Genomic DNA, 26,498 nt, shown 5'->3' with positions numbered 1-26,498 from the left:
ATTTGTAAACATTTGAGTGTACCCCTCTTAGTGGGATCTCATGCTGAGTGAGACATGAAGGTGATCTGTACACCGTGTGCTCTTGGAATATACATCCGTTCCCTATTTGAATCATTCCCGTCTTTTTGCTATTAGTATTAGGTGGTGAGATAGTAGTAGTAGTAGTGATAATGATGTGGTTGTGGGTGTAGTAGTAGTTATGGTGATTGTAATAGTAGTGCCAGTGAAGTAGCAGTGATGACGATGTGTCCTTGGAGCAGTACGACCTCACCGGAATTTGCCCATAACCCATTGCAGTGCAATTATTTTACATTACAGTTACAGTGAAACCGAAGTTTGGGAATCACATCAAGCAATAGAAGAGCAACGGTGGAAAGAACACATTCATGAAGTGCTTAATAAACCAGCCCCAGCACCAAGGTCACACGAGCCCTAAAATCAATACAGGTGAAATCAAAATACGGAGATTCGAAAGGCCCTTGGCACTCTGAAAAACGGTGTAAAGCTGCTGGCACATACAGTATCTCATCCTTGAAAGAGGGAGGAAATACAAACATCGACCAGCTCCATCTGGACAAATGAGGAAATACCAGCTTATTGGAAGAAGGGCCTGCTAGTAAAATTAACCCAAGCATGGCGATCTCTACATGTGGCAAGGAATCACCTTGTCCAATACCGAGAAAAGTGCTCACAGGAACCATATCTGACAGGATTAAAGATTCACTGGACACAGTACTACAAAGGGAGCAAGTTCAGAAAAAGAACGCTCATGCTCAGACCAAATTGCAACTTGAGAATCATTGTCGAGTAGTCTATTATTACTATTACCCCTCTACACCGGTTACTGTTATAAATAGAAAGCGTTTAACTAAGTAAAGCGTCTGGAGCATCCTTCAGTACAGGGTGCCAGAATGTAGTTTGTAAACGTCTAACAACTCTACTATGACGAGTTGTTATTAAACCAAGGCCGTTTACTATCTATCTCCACTTCTATTTCTATGTGTTGTGGTATTGGACTGGGCGACGAAAGACAGCATATATGGCAACTCCAACAATGGACATTCTCAAAAGACGAAGACCTTAAATTTGCAAATGGCCTGGCCCACCTCTCACAGTCACAGGTCATGCAGAACAAAGTCACAGTCCAGCTCTACGTGTCAGTGACTTAGCGAACCTTGACCAAATCAGCTAAGATACACGTTTGCCAATGTCAATGACTGTCTTTGGCAAATCCCCAAGTTAAAATGGTTTGACAAGAAGCCAAACAGTAATCGTTGGACAAAAACAAACCAAGAGCAAATGGATGCCTAGGTCAAGCGCATAAATTGGTGATGGATGAGGCATTCCATTCAGAAGAGGCCCTGTGATTTGTAAGATTACCAAGCAGGTTCTTGAAGGGAGCCTTCACGGCAAGAGGAAATGAGGACGCCCAAAACAAGACCAGAGGAGCCTCACCAAGATTTGTGCACCTCCCTGGAGTGATGCTAAGGGCTACCAAGGACAGAAGATGGAAGGGTGCTGTTACTGTTAGGCCTTATGCTTCGCCAAGGGGCATTCATTAAGACCAGTCAAAAACAGAAAGAAAACTTGGAAAACATAGGGGGATAGAGGACACAGCAATATGTAATATAACCGACAATGATCTGGAAGTGGAATACCCGTTTTGTTGTAGTTTTGCAGCACTCGCAACATTTATTGTTTCGTTTTAAGGCGCTTGCAACACATTAAGATCATATCAGCGCCGGTAAAAAAGAAAGAAAATGGGGTTCTAGAATTACAATTAAAGCACCCAAGAATAGGAAAGAGATGGAGATCCCAAGAGCACACTATCAAAGTACTTGGAGATCACCTAAAAGTCTTACTCAGACACAAGCACAGGTCCCAACTGAGGGACACTCAAATGTCAACAAAATCATACAAAACAGTGCATAACATGATTTACAAGGAAAAAAATATCTCCCACAACTCTTAACTATACATTAAGTGTTTCCCTCCCAGCTAGGGCCTGGACAAAACCAAGTAATCTCATTCCAAGACAAAGCATGTTGGAAAACGGACAAGGGGGATTATCCCGGATAGAATACACAGTACCTCCATGCCCACTATGGGAGGCAAGGAACAAAGTACTGTGAGATCACCTAAAAGTCACACTAGCACATGTCCCCACTAAGAGGGATACTCAAATGTTTATAAATCATATACATTTTTAAAAAACATAATACAGTGCATAAGATGACTTGAAAGACAAAAAATTCCCAAAACGAAACGTAATACCCTCCCCAGCTACGGAATCCAGCCAGGACAAAACCAAGTCTCATTCCAAGACAAAGACAAAGTACGCTGGAAAACAGTGTCTCCCTGCCCAAAATGGGAGGACAGGAACCCCACCCAGAAAAAAATACCAGTTGCCCTCCGAGCCAGGGTCGGGATAAAACCAAGTAATCTCATTCCAAGACAAAAAGCAAGAAGGAAAACAGGTATAGAGACAGTATGGGGCTCCATGCCACTAGGGAAAGTCAGGAACCCCACCCAGGAAAAACAGAAGATAGAACCTGCCCACCAAGGGAGATCAAGGACCCACCCAGCAAGAGCAGCCCCCCCCCCCCCCCCCCCCCCCCCCACAAAGAAAACCAACGGATTAAAGAAAGGACAAGCCAGCTACTAGATTTTCATAACTTTTAATTGACATGGAGGTGGACGAAACATTAGATACAGGCAGAAGTCATTGTGGAAGGACCAACTCTCCATGAATGGTCGCCAAACATGCGATATGATCACTGCAAGTCCAGTCCCGTGAAGGTCCTGGAGAGACAAAGAATCTGTATCACGAAGGCTTGTTCCTGCACCCAACATTTAGGACATCACATCAACAAAGATTCCTGAGGACCAGTTTACTTGGATCTGAAAAATAAAACATAACAGCGAAGATTAGCAATGAATGGAAATATTGGAACAGGGCTGTCTATAACAAGTAAACCCTGTACAAAAAAAAAAAAAAATAATAAAAGAGGCGGGAACGTCATGTCATAGTATTGATACAATGGAAGGGGTAGAATGACCGAGACACCAAATAAGAAAATGAGAAAAAAAAAATCAACACTTAAGCTCTTAGCTGAAATTATCAAAACAGAAATCAGGCATTTGCTATGACCAAAAACTTTATTCCGATAATGGCTTCAGTACGGCGAGTGACAAGATTTTCATGAAAAATCAAAATCCCCAATCATCATTGCCATTATACACTAGAGAAGAAATCGCTGAAAAAAAAATAAAATAAAATAAGCAACACTGGCACCCCCCCCCCCCTTTTCACAAACTAAAATACAGAGATCTTAAATCCAACAAGGCCAAACCATAAAGATTGGTCAATTTAACCTATTAGCAATGGAACACAAAGATTTTATTGTGATCTGCAAAAGCCACGAGACAGTGGAATATCACCATGTTAGACCCAAACTGTCTGTTCTTTACCCATCTTCCATTGCTAATGAAGAAACATTATTTTGGTCACCTATAGACACAAAAATAGCTATTTAAATTGGATCATTGTATGTATGGATTCAGTACGGCGAGTGAATATATTTTCACAGGAAATCAAAACTCTCAGTCATCATTACCATACAAAAAGTGGAAATCAGATTGTTCATGTATACCAGAAGTCTTTTTTCTTTGGCAGGGGGAACTAGCTAAGAACACTGAATTAGATTGTAACTGCCTACAAAGATTTCTGTGACGGCATCTGTACACAACTGATATTTTGCCTTATATGTCCCAACATTATACAATTCCTAGATTGCCGACATGAAACCACTTCATTAGTCAGAAAGCTTGACAAATGGAAGTACATCAACGTGATTCAGAAATCTATATTTTAAAAAACAAAAAAACTAGAGTTAAGTATGTTTTCAGTACGGCGAGTGAAAAGATTTTCATTGAAAAATCAAAACTCTCAATCATCATTACCATACATATATCAGCATTTGAAGTGGAAAAACTACTGCAACTCGTTTTCAGAAACATTAAAAATTAATTTTAAAAACTGATCATCCAAAGGTGCTCTAAAAACAAAGAGACGTGTGTAGCTTTTTACACTTTGTCGGTAGGAAACAAATTAAAATTCGGTTCCTGTTCAGGTCAGCGACTAAAAACTAAAAACGAACGAGTCGCACTCACTGTACAAAACTGTATAAAACAGACAACTGAGTTTGCAGCCTTAGCTAAGAATGGTCTCAGTACGGCGAGTGAAAAGATTTTCATTGTGAAAGCAAAACTCTCAATCATTACATTCATCCCCAAGGGGAAATTTGTCTTTAGGCTGTCATCTGCATTTTTTGCGGCTGCAAATGGCAATTTGCGGCCGCAAATATCAAGGTGATCCGCAAATTTTGGGAAAATTGGCAAATCGCCTGGCAAATTTTGGGGGGAAATAAAGAAGCGAAAACAAAATAACGAAAAAAAAAAAGTGAGAAATGTTGCAGCTTTGCCTGGGCCCAAACCAAGGGAAGCTACTCTCTACGGATAATGATCCTTTAAAATCTTTGTAACAACGCTATTGTGTAAATTAATAAATGTAGCCGCCTTAAATGTAATAGTCTTCTATATATATATTTTTTTCTGTATCGCGTGTTAATTTTTACTGCAACGCTTAGTTCTCCTCGGCAAATTTCGGGGGGTTTTTTGGGCAACTTTTGGCAAATTTTAGGTCCCAATTTGGCAAAAAATGCAGATGACAAGGGAAGACTGGAATAACCCAGGCGTGAGGCGCAGAGCAGCGCCACAAAGTGAGCTAGGGCGATGTGACTTGCTCAAGGCCACAAAACGTAGCGGCGGGTGATTGAACTCGGTACCTTTCGGGTAGGAAGCAAAGACCGTACCACTGAGCCACGCTGCCCCTAAATTATTATTACCACCATACAAACATATCAACATTTGAAGAGGGAAAAAATACTGCAACTTGATTGACAGATGCCTCAATTGTGACCTTTACAGATCCTGACACAGTAAGCCGAATAAGAAATTCAATGATATTCAGAATTAGCAATAATTTAACCCACTTTAAAGTCTGGTTCTGGGACAGAAGCAAAATAAAGGAAAAATATGAGGTATGAAATAAGATGTAATGGTAAACCAAACAAATTTCAGACGCATCTCAAATTCACGAGATCAAGCAAGACAAGATATAACATGGCAAAATTAAAGTAAATGACGACACACCAATGCGGGGGAAAAAATAAACTACATTTTAAAATCTGTATCACAGCCAGTTTAATCCAGCCTGAAGGTCATTATATCTATCATACTCATTCGAGGTATTAAAAGCGCAAATGTCGAAAAAGAAAAGATTTGTAATGAATTTGAATAAGGCTTTACCAGTCCAACATTTAAGCAACCATCAATGGTTACTCTACTAGTACAAAAGATAAAATAAAGCCCAATCATGAAAGTTTTGTTCAGTTTGAGGGTTAATAATTTAATCACATAAAGCATTCGACATTGCCATGAGATTCTCATCATCACAAAACTGTTCATGATCAAAGTTATTGTGGGCATTTAACAGACTTTATAATAAAATAAAAGCCCATGAAAATGGGAAAACCTAAATAAATGAAATTCCAGATAAGTTGTCAATCAGGAAAAGAAACTCAAGAGGATTGGCAATACAATAGGTGTCTTGGAAGTTATACACACCAGTTTCCAGGACCATTCCTAATCCCTGTGCCAAACATTGACCCAAAATACCAAAATCTAACGTAGTCATCTGGTTACAAAATAGTAAAATTCTCCGCTCAGTAGGAAAAATGACTTTCAAAAAGCATTGGTTACAAGCACTTCAAGACATGTAGGTCATATCAGTGCCGGAAAAAAAAAGGGAAGGAAATAAGATAGTAAAAACATTCTAGAGGTACAATTAGTTCAAATAAGGAACTGTGTACCAGGCAGTTTGATTTTTTCAAAAATAAACATTAAAAGGCACTTTGATAAAATTTTCAAACTCAAAATACCCCCAGTCAAGGGGGTGGGACTTAAACAAAATTTGATACCTTATTCGTCTCTCTACGACTAACGGTTCCAGAGTTATTTATATCTCTCTGTTGACATCTTTTGTCAAATTTACAGAAAGAATCTCACTGCTGCCTCAAAACCAGCATCTCCAGCGATCGGGGAAGTTTGAGTTTTGCAGACATGGCCCACTTCATGTCTTCAGTAATTTTGTTTCAATTAAAAAATAAATGGCAAGTGTTGGGTATCATTCTAAAGGTCAGAAAATAAGCTTTAATTTCAGATAACTTTGATGTATGGAAAAAATAAAGGTTAAATGAAAATTGAAAAAATATGAGGTCCTAAAAATGGGGTTGATGGCGGGTAAAATAAAATAAGTGAGCGAGTGTATCAATTGTGATGAAAATTGGCAGAGATATTCTTCAATCAATTGTCTATCGATATATGAAGTAGCCTATAATTAAAATGTATCCATAATCTAAAAAGTACTTATAATTCAAAAATTGTTAAAGTTTTATTTCATTGACTTTCTGAGAAATACAATCAGGAATCAAGAATGAAATACACTGTTAGAAAGCTTGTTTTGTGCCCTTCAAAACGATACCAAAATAGATACATAGGTTCGCAAATAATGCCATGGTGACCAAAACAGTAAAAGGCCAAAAATAAAGTTCCAAAAAACGAGTTTCACCTTACAGTGAGTCTATCGACGGCCACTGGACTAGAGTTATCAAAGTGCCTAGTAATGGTTTATCAGCGGTGATAATGTAGCAGAGGTGACAATGTAGATGCAACGACTAGTGGTGTTGGTGGTGACAGTTGGGACGATGATTTAGTGGAGGTAATTGTGGTCGTAATGGAGATGAAGTGGGTTTTGGTGGAAATAGCGGTAATAATTTTGAAGTAGTGATTATAGAGTTGTTTCATTAATAGAAACACTTGGAAATGGCAGAACTGTGATAGTTAAGATTTTCAGCCATGCAAATATTTAAGTTGGCTCTATTTCTAGGAACGCTCAGGAAAATAAACTTGAAATGTTATTTCTCTGTACGGTTGGCTACGGACATGATGTCGATGCAGAAGTAAATGCTCAAACTAGGCACTTTGAATGGCTAAATCTGTGTCACAGTCCTCCCATTCACCTGTGTGACCGCTAGTTATCGTTTGTGAGCTGCAGGCTAAAACCATGGCTTGGTTAAATTGAGATATCTCTGGTATTTATTTACAGAATTGGTTAAATTAAATACCAAAATAAAGGGCATTGAACGCTCTATCATTTGGTACAATTACCACTTCCCTCCTTAAATTCATTTAGAAGATATTGTAATGGAAAGATAGCTTAATTGTAGTGGGCAAGAAAATCAAGCCGTTTATCATCATTCATGAAAAAATCCCCTTAAAACATAAATAATCATAAAATTCAATCATTTTCCTTTCCAATGATACCATTTTCAACTTTCAAAACTGCTTCCAGGATACCGTTTGAGCATTCCATAAAATCACTCATTTCAAAATCTACCAAAGTAACGCCATTTCAGCTTGGACTGCCGTGGTCAGCGTCGGTCATTGGCTCCTAGCCTTGTGACGTCAGTGTTTCAGGGGAATCCCCTTTCGTTTTTTCAGTCAGCTGGTGCCCAATTTCAGGCTGATTCCTATAGTAATTTTTGGGTGTTTTTAAGGCATAATCTGCTTCTATATAACCTAGAGACAAAATTCAAATGGTTTTATCATCGGGATGGTATACTGCATCATAGTAAACCAGATTTTATACTGTCATTTGAAAACTGAATTTTCATTTAAGTGCCTACTCAAACAGTGTAGGGTACAGGGAATTCTCACGAATCAAGCTAGCAATTTTTTAGGCATTGTTGACAGATTTTATCCAAAATTTGTGCTATCGCGAATACTCCATAGTGCTTTCACTTTTGCACTATCAAAGAGAGAACAGAAGGAAACCTAAATAACAAAGTACAAAGCCAAAGTCTCAAGACGGGAACAGAGGTTGAAAGACAGGATGGCACAAACTCAAGATAGAAAGTTGGGAATAAAAGACAGGCAAAAGAAAACCCAAAAAAATCTTGAGAACGGAAAACTTTTGGAGAAACAGAGATAAACTTTATGTTGAGCACTTGGAGAAAGTCATTTCGCAATATTTATGCTTCTCACACTTTAGGCAAGAAATCGTACTTTCAAAATAGTGCAACCATCCTAAATTAACAACCGTTATGGAGAATGATCAAGCTTGTAGAGGGTATGAAAATTCTGCAATTACAATGACAAACAATCATCTGACTAAATTCTCCTCTAACTGGAAGAAAAAATTTTAATAAAAATACTTACCTTGCCCTCATCTTCCTCCTCTTACGCTTCAGCCTTCGCATACGCTTCTTCCTCCACTGAAAAAGAAATAAAACTTTGTAAAAACCTATGCCTATTGCACTATAGCTGACTGAATGAAATAATTTAGTAAAATAAAATAGTATACCATCATGTTTTTATGATACTAAAAATACTATTATATTGGCCAATTGAAATGCTAGCAACTAGCCCGTAGGCATCTTGATAAAATTTTCAAACTCAAAATATTTTAATTTGACCCCGCCAGGAGGATGGGACTTGAAAAAAACAAAATTTGATACCTAATGAATATTTCTCTACGACTAACGGTTCCAGAGTTATTTATATGTTTCTGTTGAAATTTTTAGTCAGCTTTACAGAGAGAATCTGTGATCTCACTGCAGCCTCAAAACCAGCATCTCGCCGGGTTCGGGAATGTTGGGGTTTTGCAGTCAAAATGGCCCACTTAGTTTTCAGTAATGTTTCAATTAAAATATAAATGGTATGTGTTGGGTAATTTAAAAAGTTCTTATAATTCAAAAATTTATAAATTTTTATTACATAAGCTTTCTGATTCTGAGAAATACAATCAAGAATTAAGAATGAAATACACCGTTAGAAAGCTTGTTTTGTGCCCTTTATAATGATACCAAAATTAGTCACATAGGTCATAGGTTCACAAATAACGCCATGGCATGGTGACCAACACAGTCAAGGGTCAAAAATAAAGTTCCAACAAACGAGTTTCACCTTACAGTGACCATATCGGCGGCCACTGGACTGGAGTTATCAAAGTTCAAAGTGCCTAGATATTCTTCAAACAATTGTCTATCGATAAATCAAGTAGCCCTAGCTATTATATAAAACAAACGTATCCATAATTGAATTCAAAAATTGATAGTTTTATTTCATTAGCTTTCAGAGAAATACAATCAGGAATTAAGAATGAAATACACTTTTAAAATTAGAAAGCTTGTTTTGTGCCCTTCTTTTTAGCATACCAAAACTAGTCGCATAGAGCTATAGGTAGGCACTTTGATAACTCCAGTCCAGTGGCCGCCGATAGGCTCACTGTAAGGTGAAACTCGTTTTTTTGGAACTTTATTTTTGACCCTTTACCGTTTTGGTCACCATGGCGTTATTTGTGAACCTATGTGACTTTGGTATCATTATAAAGGGCACAAAACAAGCTTTCTAACGGTGTATTTAATTCTTAATTCCTGATTGTATTTCTCATAAAAAGCTTATGAAAAATTTATAAATTTTTGAATTATAAGAACTTTTTAAATTATGGATACATTTTAATTATACTTCATACATCGATAGACAATTAATTGAAGAATATCTCTGCCAAATTTCATCAAAATTGATACACCCGCTCATTATTTTATTTTTTTCCGCCATCAACCCCACTTTCTAGGACAAAAACCTCATATTTTTCCCCCTTTTCATTTATCCTTAATTTTTTCCATACTTTCCATCCATAAAAATGATTTATATGAAAATAAAGCTTATTCTCTGACCATTAAAATGATACCTAACACTAGGTACTTTGGTAAAAAATTCAAATTGGATTGAGCTCAATGAAACCTATATCATTTTAAAGTGCTTTTCAACACGATTCTAATGATGCCAAAATTGTGAAAATCAGATAAGCAGAAGAAAAGTTATGTTAGTTTAAAGGCTGAAAAATGGTCTTCTATTTGCCTTTGTTATTTACTGACGGACTTTGTGACCTGAAAAGTGTTGCATTTCCGGTAGTAACCACCATTTGGATTTCAAAACTGGTCTAAAATGGCCGCTAATATTTGAGTAAGGATTTTGCTGGAACGAATTTCATGGATGCGGTATACAACTTTGCCCTGAATTTAATTTTATATAAAAGTTAAGATGTTAAATAAACGAGCCAGCATGAAATTTTGATTTACCAAGTTCTAATCTTTTAATTATCCAAAGCTAAATTATACCCTATTTTATCCATAATCAAAAGTTATACTAAATTGTCATTGATTTTTAAATAAACTACACCAAACGATAGAGTAATTTCTCCTGAAGAAAATAAGACATCAATCATTAAAATCCATCCATAAACAAAAAATCTATGGAACTTTTTCTGAGACCCATCACTCAAAAGTCCAAAAAATCGGGTCACAGCCACTAGCCCATTTATCGGCTCCCTGCTGGAGGGCCAAGTAGGCGTTTACCAAAGTACCTATTGGCAATTTCGATTTTTTAATTGAAAACAAAATTACTGAAAACAATCAGTGGGCCATGTTGACTGTAAAACTCAAAATTTCCCGATCGCCGCGAGATGCTGGTTTTGAGGCAGCAGTGAGATCACAGATTCTCTCTGTAAAATTGACAAAAAATTTCAATAGAAAGAAAAATATAAATAACTCGGGAACCGAAGGTCGTAGAGAAACAAATAAAGTATCAAATTTTATGTTTTTTCAAGTCCCGTCCTCCTGACTGAGTCTGAGTCAAATCAAGATATTTTGAGTTTGAAAATTTTATCAAAGTGCCTACTAAGGCATAGGCTCACAAATAACGCCATGGTGACCAAAACAGTGTAAAGGGCCAAAATTAAAGTTCCAAAAAACGAGTTTCACCTTAGTATAGTGAGCCTATCGGCGGACTGCTGGCGTTATCAAAGTGCCTAGATTGCCTAGATAAAGATATTGTCAAAATTGTTGATAACTCTAGACTTAGACTCTACTTAGACCCCCCCCCCCCCCTTCCACCCAATACAAAATTTCACCTTTCAATGAATGACTATCGACGAGATGGGATGGAGTTAACAATATTAATATGTACACAATATAATAATTATAACACACAATAATAATAATAATAGCATAACAATATCAATGACAATGATCAACTTCAACTTCAACCATGCCCACCCCACCGCACCACATTGCCACCAAATAAATATCATCAGCCGCAAGTCAAATAAAACCAACTAGTCACCGATAGTGAATGCACTAAATATTCAGATACTACGATATTATAAGTTGTCACAAAATTGGTTAACTTTAATTAACATAGCGAAAATCTGCAATTAGCTCAATACTCAAGCTAGAAAAGAGCCTATGTCGCCATGCCTACAAAACAAGTAGGTACCGATTACTAAATAATGACTATCAAGATACATACCTTGGCTCTCATGTTGCTTTGAGTAACCTGGCAGGAAAGAAATGAAACAAAGCTTTAAAACAAAAGGGAGAGATTAAAATCGAATCAATGACAAAAGTTTAACGATGATGAAAGATGAAAAATAATAATCAATAGCTATGGTGGAAGACATTGTTACCTTTCGATGAGCGACAAATAAGGAAGCGGAAATGGTAGTTTCTGGTATTTATAGGGCAACTTGTTTCTATTCCCAAGGAGAAATTCTAATTCTATTCCAACATCTAACTTCTTCTTCTTCTTCTTCTTCTTCTTCTTCTTCTTGCAATCGAAAGTTGATTTTTTTTTAAATAATATATTTATTTTTCTATTTATTCAGGTATTTATTTATCTATCCAAAATTTATTTATTTATATATTTGTTTGTTTATTCATTTTTACTTGTTTATTTTTTTAAAACTATTATATATTTATTTATCAATTTATGTTTTGGTTTTATTATATTTTTACTATGAGTAGATAGTATGAGAATGACAAATGTCGACGTTGTTGAAGGGGACAATATGTATTTTGTGTTGGTTTGATAGTATTTCCAATACAATAATGAGCCCATAATAATTTAGTATTATCAGACCTGCAATTAAGTACACGTCGACAACTGTACATTACTCTCAACCGATATGCAATTTGGATTCAGCCAAATTTTGATATGTTTTTCTATGTAACTAAGATTAAAAACAAAAACGAACAAAAATGAAAAAAAAATTGTTATTGAAATGGCATCGGTAATATTCGTTTGAAATCCATGCATTCTTTTAGGTGTTATTCAGAAAAAAAATGCATAAATTAATAATCAAAAGCTATGTTTATCGACTTGACATTTGATAGATATGAAGATCCTGTTGTTGTTGCTGTTGGTTTTTTGTTTGTTGTTGTTTTTGTTTTGTTTTTTTTGTTTTTTTTTAGTTTTTGGTTTTTGTTGTTGTTGTTTTGTTTTGTTATTTGTTTGTTGGGTTTTTTTTTTTTTTTGGTCTCGATATTATCGCTGTAGTCTCGGGTAATACTGTGACGTGGGATTTGAGAGAATAGTGGCGGAGTTGCCACAATCATTGATAAAGTAACTCCTTTTGTATTATTATTATTATTATTATTATTATTATTATTATTATTATTATTATTATTATTATTATTGTTATTATTATTATTATTATTATATTATTATTATTATTATTATTTATTATTATTATTATTATTATTATTATTATTATTATTATTATTATTATTATTATTTTTCAATGTGACCACTTTTTCTTCTAAAACCATGTGTCAAGGATGTCCCGATAGCTCAGATGGTAGAGCACTCGCTTCACGTGGGAAAGCACCGGGATGGTCCCGGGTTAAGTCAAGATTTGTTTTTGTTTTTGTTATATTTTGTTTGTTTTTGTTTTTGTTTTGTATTTGTTTTGACCCCCTTGTCTTCCCAGCAATGATTTTTGTTAGAACTGGCGGAAAGTACTTTGTAATAGACTAGAGTTCTACCTAAAGGGCAGTAAGCAGTTTCTATTGTCTGTTCAACTCTATTGGTCAGAATCAGCGTGGGTGCGCAACCGGATGCGCGGGTTGACGGAGGTAGGAAACAATAACAAACCCACATGGTTGCCATTACCTCCACCATCATTCTCGCTCACGGTTTGTGGAAAGCACTTCATTACAGGCACGTAATAGTGAATCTAGTTTTTGTTTTGAACATTTCTATTATTATTCTTTGTAAATTGACCCATATTAAAAGAAACATACAAACAAAACAGGCATGACCAGTCACTAACAATGCCGTGTAGTGTGTAGACAGTAACACAGTCCGGTGAACATGACTGACACTGGGATCGGAATGTCGGAACCCATGAGTCGTTCGCAATTCTGCCTCACGTATTCATTTAATCAGTCAATTTAATTTTTATTAAGCTTGCGTAAAACATACAAACAAAAAAAGACATGACCAGTCACTAACAATGCAGTGTAGTGTGTAGACAGTAACACGGTACGGTGAACATGAATGACACTGGGATCGGAATGTCGGAACCCAGCAGTCGTTCGCAACTCAGCCTCGCGTACTCATTTAATCAGTCAATTTAAATTTCATTTAGCTTGCCTATTCTTCAAGTTTATGATATATTCACTTTTTCTATTTAAAAAGGGTAATCCAAACAGACCATAAAAACGATTTTATAATAAGCCGACTTCAACTTCCATCACTTACGACACGAACTTATTTTGGTGTTTTTTTTTAACAAAACCGTTTGACTCAAACTAAAGCTTCGGCATTGGATAAGGAGCGAGGTCCCTGTTGCCATCTTGCTTAGTTTATACAGAGACCGGGTTGCCAGCTTGGCTGTTCTTGATAAATAGTAGTAAATAGCACAACCTTGTGCAATGAGAGATAGAGAGAGAGAGAGATTTTGAACAAAAAACGAATATCTCTCTCTCTCTCTCTTACCCTCTCTCTCTCTCTCTCTCTCTCTCTCTCTCTCTCTCTCTCTCTTGCCCCTCTCTCTCTCTCTCCTCTCTCTCTCTCTCTCTCTCTCTCTCTCTCTCTCTCTCTCCCTCCCTCTCTCTCCTCTCTTCCTATTTCATCTGTCACACTGTTTGACAATCTTCTTCACCTGGCTCACTTGTACTTGTAATATCGGGTGTAAGGTAAAACTTTGAACAATTATTATTATTTATAAAATGCAGAAACTTTGCAAATAAACCGATAGACAAGATATTAATTCGATTCGAAAAGTGGAACACAAAAGGAGAATTTGCGAATACCCGGTCCAGACATAAGCGTCATGGTCTTATTTATAAAGTGCAGAATCTTTGCAAATAAACGGATATAATAGAGATTAATTCGATTCGAAAAGTGGAACACAAAAGCAGAATTTGTGAATGCCCGGTCCAGACATAAGTGTTATGGTCTTATTTATAAAATCTAGAAACTTTGAAAATAAACGGACAAGATAGAGATTCATTCGATTCGAAAAGTGGAACACAAAAGCAGAATTTGCGAATGCCCGGTCCAGACATAAGCGTTATGGTCTTATTTATAAAGTGCAGAAACTTTGCAAATAAACGGATAAGATAGAGATTCATTCGATTCGAAAAGTGGAACACAAAAGCAGAATTTGCGAATGCCCGGTCCAGACATAAGCGTTATGGTCTTATTTATAAAGTGCAGAAACTTTGCAAATAAACGGATAAGATAGAGATTCATTCGATTCGAAAAGTGGAACACAAAAGCAGAATCTGCGAATGCCCGGTCCAGACATAAGCGTTATGGTCTTATTTATAAAGTGCAGAAACTTTGCAAATAAACGGATAGACTAGATGTTATTTCGATTCGAAAAGTGGAACACAAAAGGAAAATTTGCGAATACCCAGTCGAGACATAAGCGTCATAGTCCTATTTATAAAGTACAGAATCTTTGCAAATAGACGGATAAAATAGAGATTAATTCGATTCGAAAAGTGGAACACAAAAGCAGAATTTGCGAATGCCCGGTCCAGACATAAGCGTTATGGTCTTATTTATAAAGTGCAGAAACTTTGCAAATAAACGGATAAGATAGAGATTCATTCGATTCGAACAGTGGAACACAAAAGCAGAATTTGCGAATGCCCGGTCCAGACATAAGCGCTATGGTCTTATTTATAAAGTGCAGAAACTTTGCAAATAAACGGATAGACTAGATGTTATTTCGATTCGAAAAGTGGAACACAAAAGCAGAATTTGCGAATGCCCGGTCCAGACATAAGCGTTATGGTCTTATTAATAAAATGCAGAAACTTTGCAAATAAACGGATAGACTAGATATTAATTCGATTCGAAAAGTGGAACACAAAAGCAGAATTTGCGAATGCCCGGTCCAGACATAAGCGCTATGGTCTTATTTATAAAGTGCAGAAACTTTGCAAATAAACGGGAAAAAATAGAGATTAATTCTAATCGAACAGTGGAACACAAAGGCAGAATTTGCGAACAACCGGTCCAGACATAAGCGTTATGGTCTTATTTATAAAGTGCAGACAATTTGCAAATAAACGGATAAGATAGAGATTAATTCAATTCGAAAAGTGGAACACAAAAGCAGAATTTGTGAATACCCAGTCCAGGCATAAGCGTCATGGTCTTGTTTAAATGAAACAATGCCATTTAAAAAAATATATGGTCAATGAGTAATTAAGCTAAATATGCGGAGTTCAAATAGATAACTTGATCTGTGATTTTTTTTTATAATTAGCTGTTTTTATTCTCCATCTTTTAGGTTATGTGATTAAGTTTATAATTGAAATACAAACTTTATCTCACTTATCAATGTTTTGCAATAAAGGAGAGTGTGAGTGAACCTGAGCAAAGGAAATTATTTGAGAGAGTGATATTTATCATGCTTTTCAGTTTGTAGTTGAATTCTAGAATGGATTCTTTATAGTTCTCATTGATTGTATGTCAGTATGTCAGTCTTTAGGACACCGATTACCCTAATGCGGCCACAATTTACAATGTGACGGCCACAAGCCCGTTAAACGCAGAGTGGGGTATTGTTGTTTGCAAGTAATGCTATGGTTTTAATAGGATATCTGTCTCCTATTAAAATACATTCCTGTGTTGGATTTTGGATTAAATTCATGTCTTCTTCGGATTTTGGGATATTTAATTTTCATGGATTGTGATTGTGATTTTCAAGACTATTAATGTAAGTAAATGCCCAAATAGATATTTTTATTCATTTATTCTTTATTTATTTTTTTTAGTTTTGTTTTGTTTTGAAGCATTTATTATAAGAAATATTGTACATATGCACTTATACACCAAAGACTATATCCTTTCAACTGCTTATTATTATTATTATTATATTATTATTATTATTATTATTATTATTATTATTATTATTATTATTATTATTATTATTATTATTTATTATTATTATATTATATATTAATTATTATATTAATATATATATAATAATAATAATAATAATAATAATAATAATAATAATAATAATAATAATAATAATAATAATAATAATAATAATAATAATAATAATTAATAATAAGTGCATTGAGTGAAATCCCAATCATGGTTGCCCAAATAAAACTGGCGCTAGAATCCCGACTACCTGTCTAGACGAATGTTGTTTGTACGATACATACTAACTACACGTTCAATATCGGGGGCAGAAAATATACGTTTGGTTTTATGAAATTAAAACAGTAGTCCCACATTGTTCTTTGATGTTATTTGTGGTTGCATTTGCTTTGAAACTTACACATTATATTGTGTTACATTGTTTACAAAATATTTCTGGTACTCGTATGCATGTGTAGTCAACGGACCACCGGTCAATCGTGTTCTTTATTATTTTATTATTAATTTTGGCTTGACATCTTACATATGTGAATTTGACAGGTTGTTATGGATGGTAATTATAACATTAAGTGATTTTTAAACATTTTTACGGCGTTTTAAATGTCTTTCTTGCATTCATTGCCGAGCACCTCCACTTTTCTGTTACTATTTTAACGATCAGCTGATTTTCTCTTGCCTCCCCTTTAATTTCGCGGACTTTTTTCAGAACGAGGCGTGGGAGTGGTTAATAGAAACCAGGATTGACTTCGCCCCCATGGACCTTATGGCTCTAAGTTCTAAGGCATTTCTTTTCTTTTTCTTTTCTTTTTTTAAAGAGTCATATGACAAGAATGAAAATCTTTAGATACAAAATAGTAAAATAAATAAGTTGTGACGACAAAGTGTTGGCTAATTGCCATAATGAATCTCTATGCATCTCCTGTTCATAGCATCGTCTTCCTCCAGTACAGGCCCAGTTCTTTCATATCGTCCTTTACCCTATCCATCCATCTAGTCTTTTGGTGTCCCTTTTTTTTCTCTTTCCTTCTAATTGTATATCCAATACTTTCTTTCCCACGTACTCTCAGTCTCTCTCTCTCTCTCCCTCCCTCTCTCTCTCTCTCTCTCTCTCTCTCTCTCTCTCTCTCTCTCTCTCTCTCTCTCTCTCTCTCTCTCTCTCTACTATTAACATTTCCGAACCATTTCAATCTATTTTCTCTCATATATATTGGTACATTCTTCACTTCAGTCTATCAATGATGGAGGACCTATATATTATATATATATATACATATATATATATATATATATATATATATATATATATATATATATTATATATATATATATATATATATATATATATATATATATATAATATAAATATATATTATATATAGGGTCAAAAGAATTCTCTCTCTCTCTCTCTCTCTCTCTCTCTCTCTCTCTCCTCTCTCTCTCTCTCTCTCTCTCTCTCTCTCTCTCTCTCTCTCTCTCTCTCTCTCTCTCAATTGCCATCCTCAGTGGCTAAATGCTTTCCTGTCTAAGCATCTGCTCTTCCAATTATGAAACCTTATCGCAATGTGAGTTTGTTTTGTCTTTTAATATTTGCTTTTTTAATGTTGTTGTTTGTTTGTTTGTTTTTTCTGTTGTTTTTTTTTCTCTTTTGTTTGTTTAAAAAATTTTAAGGGTTTTACAACGCTTGTAAAAGGTCCTTTCAGCGCCAGTAAAAAGAAAGAAAACGGGAGAGCACAAAATTCTCGATTTACAGTTCAAATAAATACTACAAGGGAAAATAAGACAAAGGGACTGGTTCCGATAGGGAACAAAAGTAGATTTCACGAGCACACTATCACTATGTATTTAGTTTGAGACAATCTAAAAGTGTCATCAAGTACAAGGGCACGATCCCAGTTAGTGGACTACACTCAAATGTTTACAAAATGTATGTTCAAAACAAAACAATATTAATAACAGTACGTAAAAGAGAGATGATTACAGGGGGGGGGGGGGGGGATATCATCTCCAAATTACTCGTATAAACACTTGAGCGTTCTCTCAACCAAGTTCTCCAGACAGGGCCATGACAAAGCTGAGCAAAATCTTATTCCAAGATAAAACAACATGGAAAAAGAAATATGGGAGGATATAAGACAACGCAAAGTGACCTTTCTACTCGCCATGAGAAGTCAATAGGCCCTATCACAAGGTTCCAGCTAAGGCAAAAGGCGCTAATAATAAAACTAATAGATAAATCGATAGAATAAATAAATAAATAAATAAATAAATAAATAAATAAATAAAAGGATAAGATTCAATTCATTCGCCCTAGAGGTAAACTTTTGCGTTTGGGTCTGTCCCAAGGCAAGACTGGTACATCCCAGACGTCAGCCTCAGTGCCGCGCCGCCAAATAAGCTAGGGCGAGGTGACTTGCACAGACAGCGGGAAATTGAGCTCGGTCCCTTCTGGATATGAAACAAAAACCGTGTTTCTGCATATGAAGCAAAGACCGTGTTTCAACGCATTGACGCATGTACGACGGAGCCCTGATAAATTCAACTCAACATCGCCGGACCAAAAAGATTGGTTGACTTTAAATAAGGCTGACTTCATCCATTAATTATAAATGGAGCACACTTAGATAAAGGACGAGATATTTGGAACCAAAAGAGATGTTAGCTCTAAGGAGAAGTTGACTTTAGCAATGTTGAATTTATGCAGATTCCACTGTTCCACTGATAAGTGATAAGACTGTCTTTTACAGCCACCTGAGAACCCCGAAAGCCAATTAATTTGGCTTGTTGGCACGTATTTATATCTCTATCCCCATTTTGGCAGTTTGATAATAAACTTACTTGTACGTGAAGTAAAAGTATAATAAACAAAAGAATGTAATCAATTTCGAAGATATTCAATCAACTTTATTGCTGAACAATATTCTAAACACGATTATTACATTATGACATCATTTTTTTTAACTTGCAAAAAAAAAAAAAAATTAATAAATAAATAAAATAAATAATACATTCTTAAAAAACCCAAAAAACATACCATATCATGACATCAATTTAAAAAAATGTAAACAACAAAGTTTTCCAAGAATCATGCATTAAAAAAATATAATACATAAATAGGACAAAGGTATAAGTCACACAGAGATCTTTAAAAAATGTGTATGAAACTGTGTAAGACAAAGTTGTGTATTAAAGAGTGTTTTGTCTGACACTGACACTGTTTCATACACACTTTTTCAGTTTTACTTCGTCTTAAACCAGTGCCTGCTCCTTAATTTGTCACTTTAAAAGTCACCTTTTTGCGAGTTCAATTAAGCTACAATGTTTAGAAACTAAACAGATATAAAATTGAATAATGATAATGATAATGAAGATACTACTTTAATGATGGTGATGATGACAACCGTGACGACAACGGCTGTGATGATGATGATGATGATGATGATGATGATGATGATGATGATGACGATGATTAATTTAAAGTTTATTGCAATTTTGAATAATGATAATATTTTTTTAGAAATAAAGTTAATATTATTATTATAATAATGAACGCTAGATAAAGAATACATCTTTCTGATAAGACATTTTAAATCATTACCGAATTATCATTAATTGACATGGTTACTTTTCAATACACACAATATCAAAGTCAAAGGAGATGATTTATCAATGAATAAGATCATCATGGGTGGATAGAGATAGCGACAATGATAACAAGGATGGTGATGACGCTGACGATGTTGTTGTTGTTGATGATGATGATGATGATGATGATGATGATGATGATGATGATGATGATGATGATGATGATGATGATGATGATGATGATGGAAATAACTGCGACAACATGCAGTTTCATTCAGAAGACGAGAACAGCAAATACGGATGAAAAGCAGGGCTAACCTCTAGAAATGCACCTTGCTGATCATTAATGATATAAAGGAATTCAAGCATTAATGGGAATGACCCGAACAGTCATCCTACGAGGAGCTGTAACTATCAGAGTCCCGTCCTTGAAGTGGCACTGGAGGCCGTTAACATCAACGTCATCGTCTATGGACACAGTCTTGGTTATAGTGGAAGTGCCCTGGTCATTCCTGGCAGAAATGGAAAGAATTCTTTTTGTGTTGTCGAAAGTAACCTTCATGGACTCTGGGCTGTAGGAAGGCATCTCGAGACGGAAAAGTACAAGATCGAGATCTTCTGAGGCATCATTGTCTGCTGCCGATGTCGAGTCTTCCTGGGTGTTGACATTTGAATCTCTTTGTGACATTTCAGTTTCATTTAGACTAGGTACATTTTCTTCGCTGATGTTTTCATTTTGATTATCTTTGTATTCCTTCTCGAGTTGAGACAAAAGTACAAATGAATCTTCAGAAGTAATTGAGGCATTTCCATCGTCATCGTCTGATTTAGAGTTGGCATTGTCAGCTGGCACTGTTACAACTGGTTTTTGAGCCACACTTGCATCCTCCAAAATAGGAGAGTGATCGATGACTTGTATTTGGACCTCTGCTGGGGTATCAGTATCAGTTGAATTTCCTTCAGGTGTCGATTCGAGTTCGTGTTCATAATTGTCTGGCCCTATTGGTTTAATGTTGTGACTAGACCCAACACTCTGCATAATTTCTCTCCCTTCTTCTTCGTCTGATTGCTTCTGTGCTTCACGTACTCTTTCTTCAGTTTCAGTTTCAGCACTTGCAGCTTTGTGCTCTGACTTGCCAGAATCTTTCCTTTCATCTGTTTCGGTTTTCTGTTCATTGCCTTCTCCCACATCTTCTTTTTCAGTGTCGGATTCAGCTGAAGCACCATGCATTGTTTGGACCAGTTGTTCAAGTCCGGGAAGAACTAAAGTCAGGAGCTCTTTAACGGCATCCTTTCTCTTGTCACATTTGGGCTTGGCCAAATATGGTGCCTTGATGGCCAGAAAACCGTTATGTGTGAGCTGACATTTGATTTTCTTTGTATCAACATTTTCGGGGAGAGGCACGGTCTTACTCATACTCATGGTACGAACTCCATTTTCAGATTCCTGTTTCTTGAACGCCTTTAGCAGGACTTGATGACCGTCAATCTTTACTTTGATATCTGTTTGGTCAAAACCACGACAATCAACCTGTTGTTGCCATAGTTTGTTGTTAGAGTCTGTTGACTCATTCAAACAATTCATGACAGACAAAGCATGGTTCATAATGTCCTGTACAGTTGGACGCATTTGGCCTTGGCATTGTTTCGATTGCTTTCTTGGCTTACATTCACTATTCTTTTCACATTTTCTTGCTTCTTGCCTTTTGTCACTAGACCTGTCTTTGGTGTTTTCTTCCATCATATGACGAAACACTTGACCGAGAGGAGGACAAAAACTGGCCATCTGTTGAAAATCTGGGATTTGGCATTGACTTTGTTCCTGTGATCCACACTGAGGACTTCCTTCACTTTGACAATATCCGAAAGGGCCAAATGCACATTGGTTGAAAGGCCGCAATCCAGCGTCAACAAAACAAGGAAACATGTTTTGTCCATGCCTTTGCCGTTTGCAGGCGTCCATCAAATTGCTGTTTACTGAAAACATTCTTGATGATGATTTGTCTGCAAATTTGTAATACCTGTTGATTAAACAAAATCAATATTTTATTACAATGCTACACAAGACAATAATATCTAATTACAATGCAAACTAGTAATTCATTTTATGCTAAATGAAATTCACCACGTTTATTTAAACCATCAAAATGGTTACATGGAACGTTATTTCTATATCAGTTCAAAATCAGACGGTTTCGTTTTGTTTTTGGACATCGTTTTCAACGACTGTCACTCTCTGTCTATTGCCAGTAACTGGTTCATACTTTGGTCAAGTGGTTTAATTTTGATTTGAATAAAGTCATCCTTTGCCGAAGGACACAACAACACCACCACATATATTTTATAACTTATATTATTACTATTATTATTATTATTATTATTATTATTATTATTATTATTATTATTATTATTATTATTATTATTATTATTATTATATTATATTATTATTATCATTATATTATTATATTATTATTATATTTTTATTATTATTATTATTATTATTATTATTATTATTATACAGAAGAGGGGAGGTTGTCCCAAATTTTACAACCGTTTACGTGTTGGATATAAATTACAGTGCGATGTATCAGAAGTCTGTATAGAAGGTAGCAAAAATGATGTTTGATGTCATGCCGTGTTACAAAACCCGAGATAAATACTAGCCACATGGTTCTAATGACTGTCAAGGACGAATGTTGTATGTGCTTCTATTGAGAGGATGGAAGCTATTGCAACTATTTTTTAAAGCTAAAATCGAACAAATGTTTTCTCTTAAGCAAAACGAAACACGAAGTAAGAACTAAAAAAAAATCAAGTAAAAATCAAAAATAAAACAACAAACAAACAAACAAAGATAAAACAGGTAAAAAAACAAAAACAAAACAAACCAAAAAAACAAAAAAACAACAAACAGCAGAAATCGATAATGTTTATAATTTGTTAAAGTAAAAAAACTATTTTCGAAGGTTGAGAAAAAATGTAAGTAAAATCCTGAAAAAATTTGTTGTACCCCCATTTAAGTGAGATCGATTAAAAACGAGCAAAAATCAGTTTTCAGCGGGATAGGTACCTAATAATAATAATAATAAAACACTTTTCCAACGCTGTTACTCTGAGTATAACCTATCAAATTTATTAGCTTACTCAACTCATTAATTAATGTGAGAAAGTTGATACCATTACCAGTGATGCATGTTACTGGAATATAAGTACAATAACGTGCCTAGCAAGAAAAAAAAGTAATGTTTTGAATTTGTTTCTATTGAGTTCGTACGGAGAATAAAGTAATCATATACGAAGCACGATGAGTAATGTAAAACAGAGGAAAATACCCTGTATAAACGTGTGCATTCATCTTTATAAATATACACTAATTTACAATTCTAACGATGTTGATGAAGACCGAGTGGTTAAAGTGTTTTGGTTTTTTTTTTGCAAGACACGCGACAATGAGCACTATCCATTTTGGTAACGTATTAACTTACTATTTGTTTGTTTTGCGCTTTGTAGTCCGGCTTTCGATAAAGCACGAGCATAAAGCACCATCACAATTTTCAAAGGAGTGAGCGGTTATCGCTGCTGTAGTCAGCAATGAGTACATGATATTGTAATGTTAACATTGATAGAACACATAAAAGACAATACATTGTGGCTATAACTCAGTTGGTAGCGCTCGCGCCTCATTTCAAATGGGGTTTATATACATTTTCGAATTGAATCTAGCTTTGTTTCTAACTCTTATGTCCATCTGGCATTGATTGGAAGCTGTATATTTTTTAGTAGAATGTACTTTAAGACAGACAAAAGTTCTTTCTATCCGAAGGGTAGCAAAACTGTTTAACGCTACAAACTGGGATAATCTCCGGCTCCAAGAGCATGAGTCTTTGACCTTATGACTTTGAGTGACAACTAGAAAACAATACAGAGTATGAAATGGAAATTAGCTCAGAACTATCGTAAGGATTGATACAGCAGATTTTTTTGGGAGTATTTTGATCATGATCCAAGCGAGGAGTTGTACCTATATAATGTAGCTGGGTACCTACACTTTTAATTTTATGAATTGAAAGAAAAAATGTCGAGCAATTATTAATTATAGTAATAATTGGTGAAAGTGTTTGACCGCTATCGGTAGAAATAATATATTGTTAAAAGTAGGTGAAAATGATAACATGCATATTTAGAAGAAAAAATATTTATTAAAATGATGCTTTACTTACAGTTAGAGTGTTGCTTTTCTGAAAAAGGGAGGTTAGATAAGTTTTGTCTGCGCTGAAAATTGATAGAGATTGCTCGCACAGTGATTGGTCGTCGCAGAAGATGAAGACCAAAGTTAGTGTTGTTTACAATATGTCGTATTGCTTTGGTGAGGATCAAACTGAATTGACATAAACAAAACCGTCCTTATATATACAGTTTTTAACATCAATCGTGTATGAGCCAGATTTCTCTCGAACACTGTTGTTTATATTTTGTTACTAAAAATAACAATGACACATTTTTTAGCACTTTCATGATTTTTCGAGACCCTACTTGAAGAGGTTACATAGCTTCTGAGCCAATCAAATTCTCCATCGTAATACCGGAAGACTTGAAACAGAATGTAAACAAACCAGCGAAATGAGAAGAAAGTTCGTGCTAATTTCACTATGCGCACATAGTTCACGTGCCTTCTGTAAAATTTAAATTTAAGAAATTTTATATTGACATGGTCGTGCCCGACCAAGGCATAGGCGTAAAATTGAAATAGCAAAAAAGTGCAAAATATGGAACCAGCTGAATTTGAATCGGATCGAGGTCGAGACGTCTAAGTCAGAGTCAGAGTCAGTATCTAGGCTCTAGGTCTATAATAATAGTCTAGACCTTGTGACTTGTTAAAATAAAGATAAAAAGAGACGAAAAAGATGATTCAGTGCGATTTATCTATTATTATCATCTGTCCTTACTTCATAATTTACTTACTATCATCCCCCCCCCCAACTCACCAATTCCCTCCCCCCTACATCGTCTCATAAATATCATCCTCATTCTTATTTCCAAACTCTGCGTCGCCAGTCTACAGACTGTAGCCTGGTCCGTTGTCTAGAATTTCTAATTCAAGCTAGATAGTAGTTTTAGTTCAATGTAATTCTGCCAGACCCCTGACTCTTTTTTAAATTTAAGAATTGAATTCTTAGCTTGTGTCTGCGTCAGATTCTAGTTCTAGTCACTGATCCGATTGTATTTTGAAAGGCGTTTTTGATTTTGAGTTTTTGCTCTGCCGTAGACTACTCAGATTATATCTAGTTATATAGAAGTCTTAAATTGTCATTTTATACTAGTACGAGACATGACCTTTTGGATTTATTGGTCTCACGGGAAAATAAAACTCACCTAGTTAATTGAATAAAAACTATCTTCTTCATTTGAAACAAATTGGCAATTGAGGTCATCTCATACAAAATTTCATAATATAAGACACATTCTGATGATAAAAGGTTAATAAATTAATGATGTCGATTTCACATAGCCCATCTCACTTTTTGACAGCTCACATAATTTTCATGAAATGAATTTTAACTATCACTTAATACAGAGTAGAAATGCAAAGGTGAATTTCCTTTAGCATAAATTGAATGTTTAAAAACAAAGAGATTAATTATGTAAGGAGAAAAAACCCAAGCAAACCTGGATTCGACTCATTAATTGATGTGTCCAGTGAGGCTTAAACAATCCAGGGTCTATTCAGTATCACCATTTTTTATCTTCAAAATCAGAATTTTGGAGTGTCACTTAAAAGACCCATCTTTGTTCTCAATATTTAAGATTTTTATCATAAATTAGCGAGGGCTACGACTATTCGGACTCGAGTCTGAATAATCTCCCATTGTTATTCGGACTCAAATTCCAATGCACATGTGCAATCCACAGATTATTCAGACTCAGTCTGAATAGTCTCTCATGCAGTATAGTTATTTTTTTTTAAATTTATTTAAAAAAATATTTTAATTATTGATAATGACATGAAAGAAATCAAAATTACACTTTTAGTAACTATTAACAGATATAGTCTAAATCGATGTCCAAATAAAATCAGGACAAAGAAAAAACATTGCTGATAGTGTGAGACAGGCAACAATCCTTCTACAGGCCAAAGTAGGGGTATGGGCTGAGTCAGTGAGATATTGGCAAAACAAAATTTCTTCTGAACTCTTTTTCTATTTTTTTATCAGTTCCATTCTCTGCCTACTGCCACATTGTGTCGTCTTCCCTCTGTATGCGCATGTGCATTGAAGTCAGAATAGCCACGGGAGACTATTCAGACTCGAGTCCGAATTGCCACCGCTAGTCAAGTGTCACCTAAAGAACTCAGAGCCATTTCTCGAAACATTTTTTTCTCTTTAATAAATTGATTGTCAACAAAATAACCTAGCAATGTTTCCAAGTGTGTAGAATGTTTTAAATTTATGACAACTGCCAGCCAAACTCTGCAATATGAAATGTTTTTCCTGCTCGTCTGTCTCTGAATAAACCCAAGCGATTGCTAAAACTGCATTACCGTA

At 35.3% G+C, this 26,498-nt stretch overlaps 2 protein-coding genes and 1 long non-coding RNA gene across 3 annotated transcripts in view; 1 reads left to right on the top strand and 2 right to left on the bottom strand.

Annotated features, from left to right (window-relative positions):
• Nucleotides 1-2,662: 2,662 nt before the first annotated feature.
• Nucleotides 2,663-11,614, bottom strand: LOC144958480 (uncharacterized). Its single transcript, XR_013642438.1, has 3 exons — nt 11,494-11,614; nt 8,341-8,396; nt 2,663-2,901 (listed from the first exon to the last, which is right to left on the bottom strand). It is a non-coding gene; the product is annotated as an uncharacterized LOC144958480 (long non-coding RNA).
• A 7,639-nt stretch (nt 11,615-19,253) lies between these two features.
• On the bottom strand, nt 19,254-24,423 carry LOC144959141 (uncharacterized). The gene is made up of 2 exons (XM_078891628.1): nt 24,177-24,423; nt 19,254-21,977 (listed from the first exon to the last, which is right to left on the bottom strand). The coding sequence occupies exon 2, from the start codon at nt 21,941-21,943 to the stop codon at nt 20,318-20,320; it is 1,626 nt and encodes a 541-aa protein (XP_078747754.1). The 5' UTR covers nt 21,944-21,977; nt 24,177-24,423; the 3' UTR covers nt 19,254-20,317.
• LOC144959143 (uncharacterized) overlaps nt 24,316-26,498 on the top strand; it is a 45,757-nt gene continuing 43,574 nt past the window's right edge. The window contains exon 1 of the transcript XR_013642573.1: nt 24,316-24,779. The gene's annotated coding sequence lies outside the window, so the exon portion shown is untranslated. The remainder of the gene's footprint in view (nt 24,780-26,498) is intronic.

Source organism: Berghia stephanieae, chromosome 13 (genome assembly GCF_034508935.2).
Source record: "Berghia stephanieae isolate SIO BIC M18660-M18661 chromosome 13, UCSD_Bste_1.3, whole genome shotgun sequence".
In the NCBI taxonomy this organism is placed as follows: domain Eukaryota; kingdom Metazoa; phylum Mollusca; class Gastropoda; order Nudibranchia; family Aeolidiidae; genus Berghia; species Berghia stephanieae.
The sequence above is the reverse complement of the archived record's forward strand: the minus strand, read 5'-3'. Positions and strand labels throughout refer to the sequence as shown.

Excerpts from the sequence above, each read along its gene's own strand:
- LOC144959141 (XM_078891628.1), bottom strand. The coding sequence starts at position 21,943 with ATGTTTTCAGTAAACAGCAATTTGATGGACGCCTGCAAACGGCAAAGG.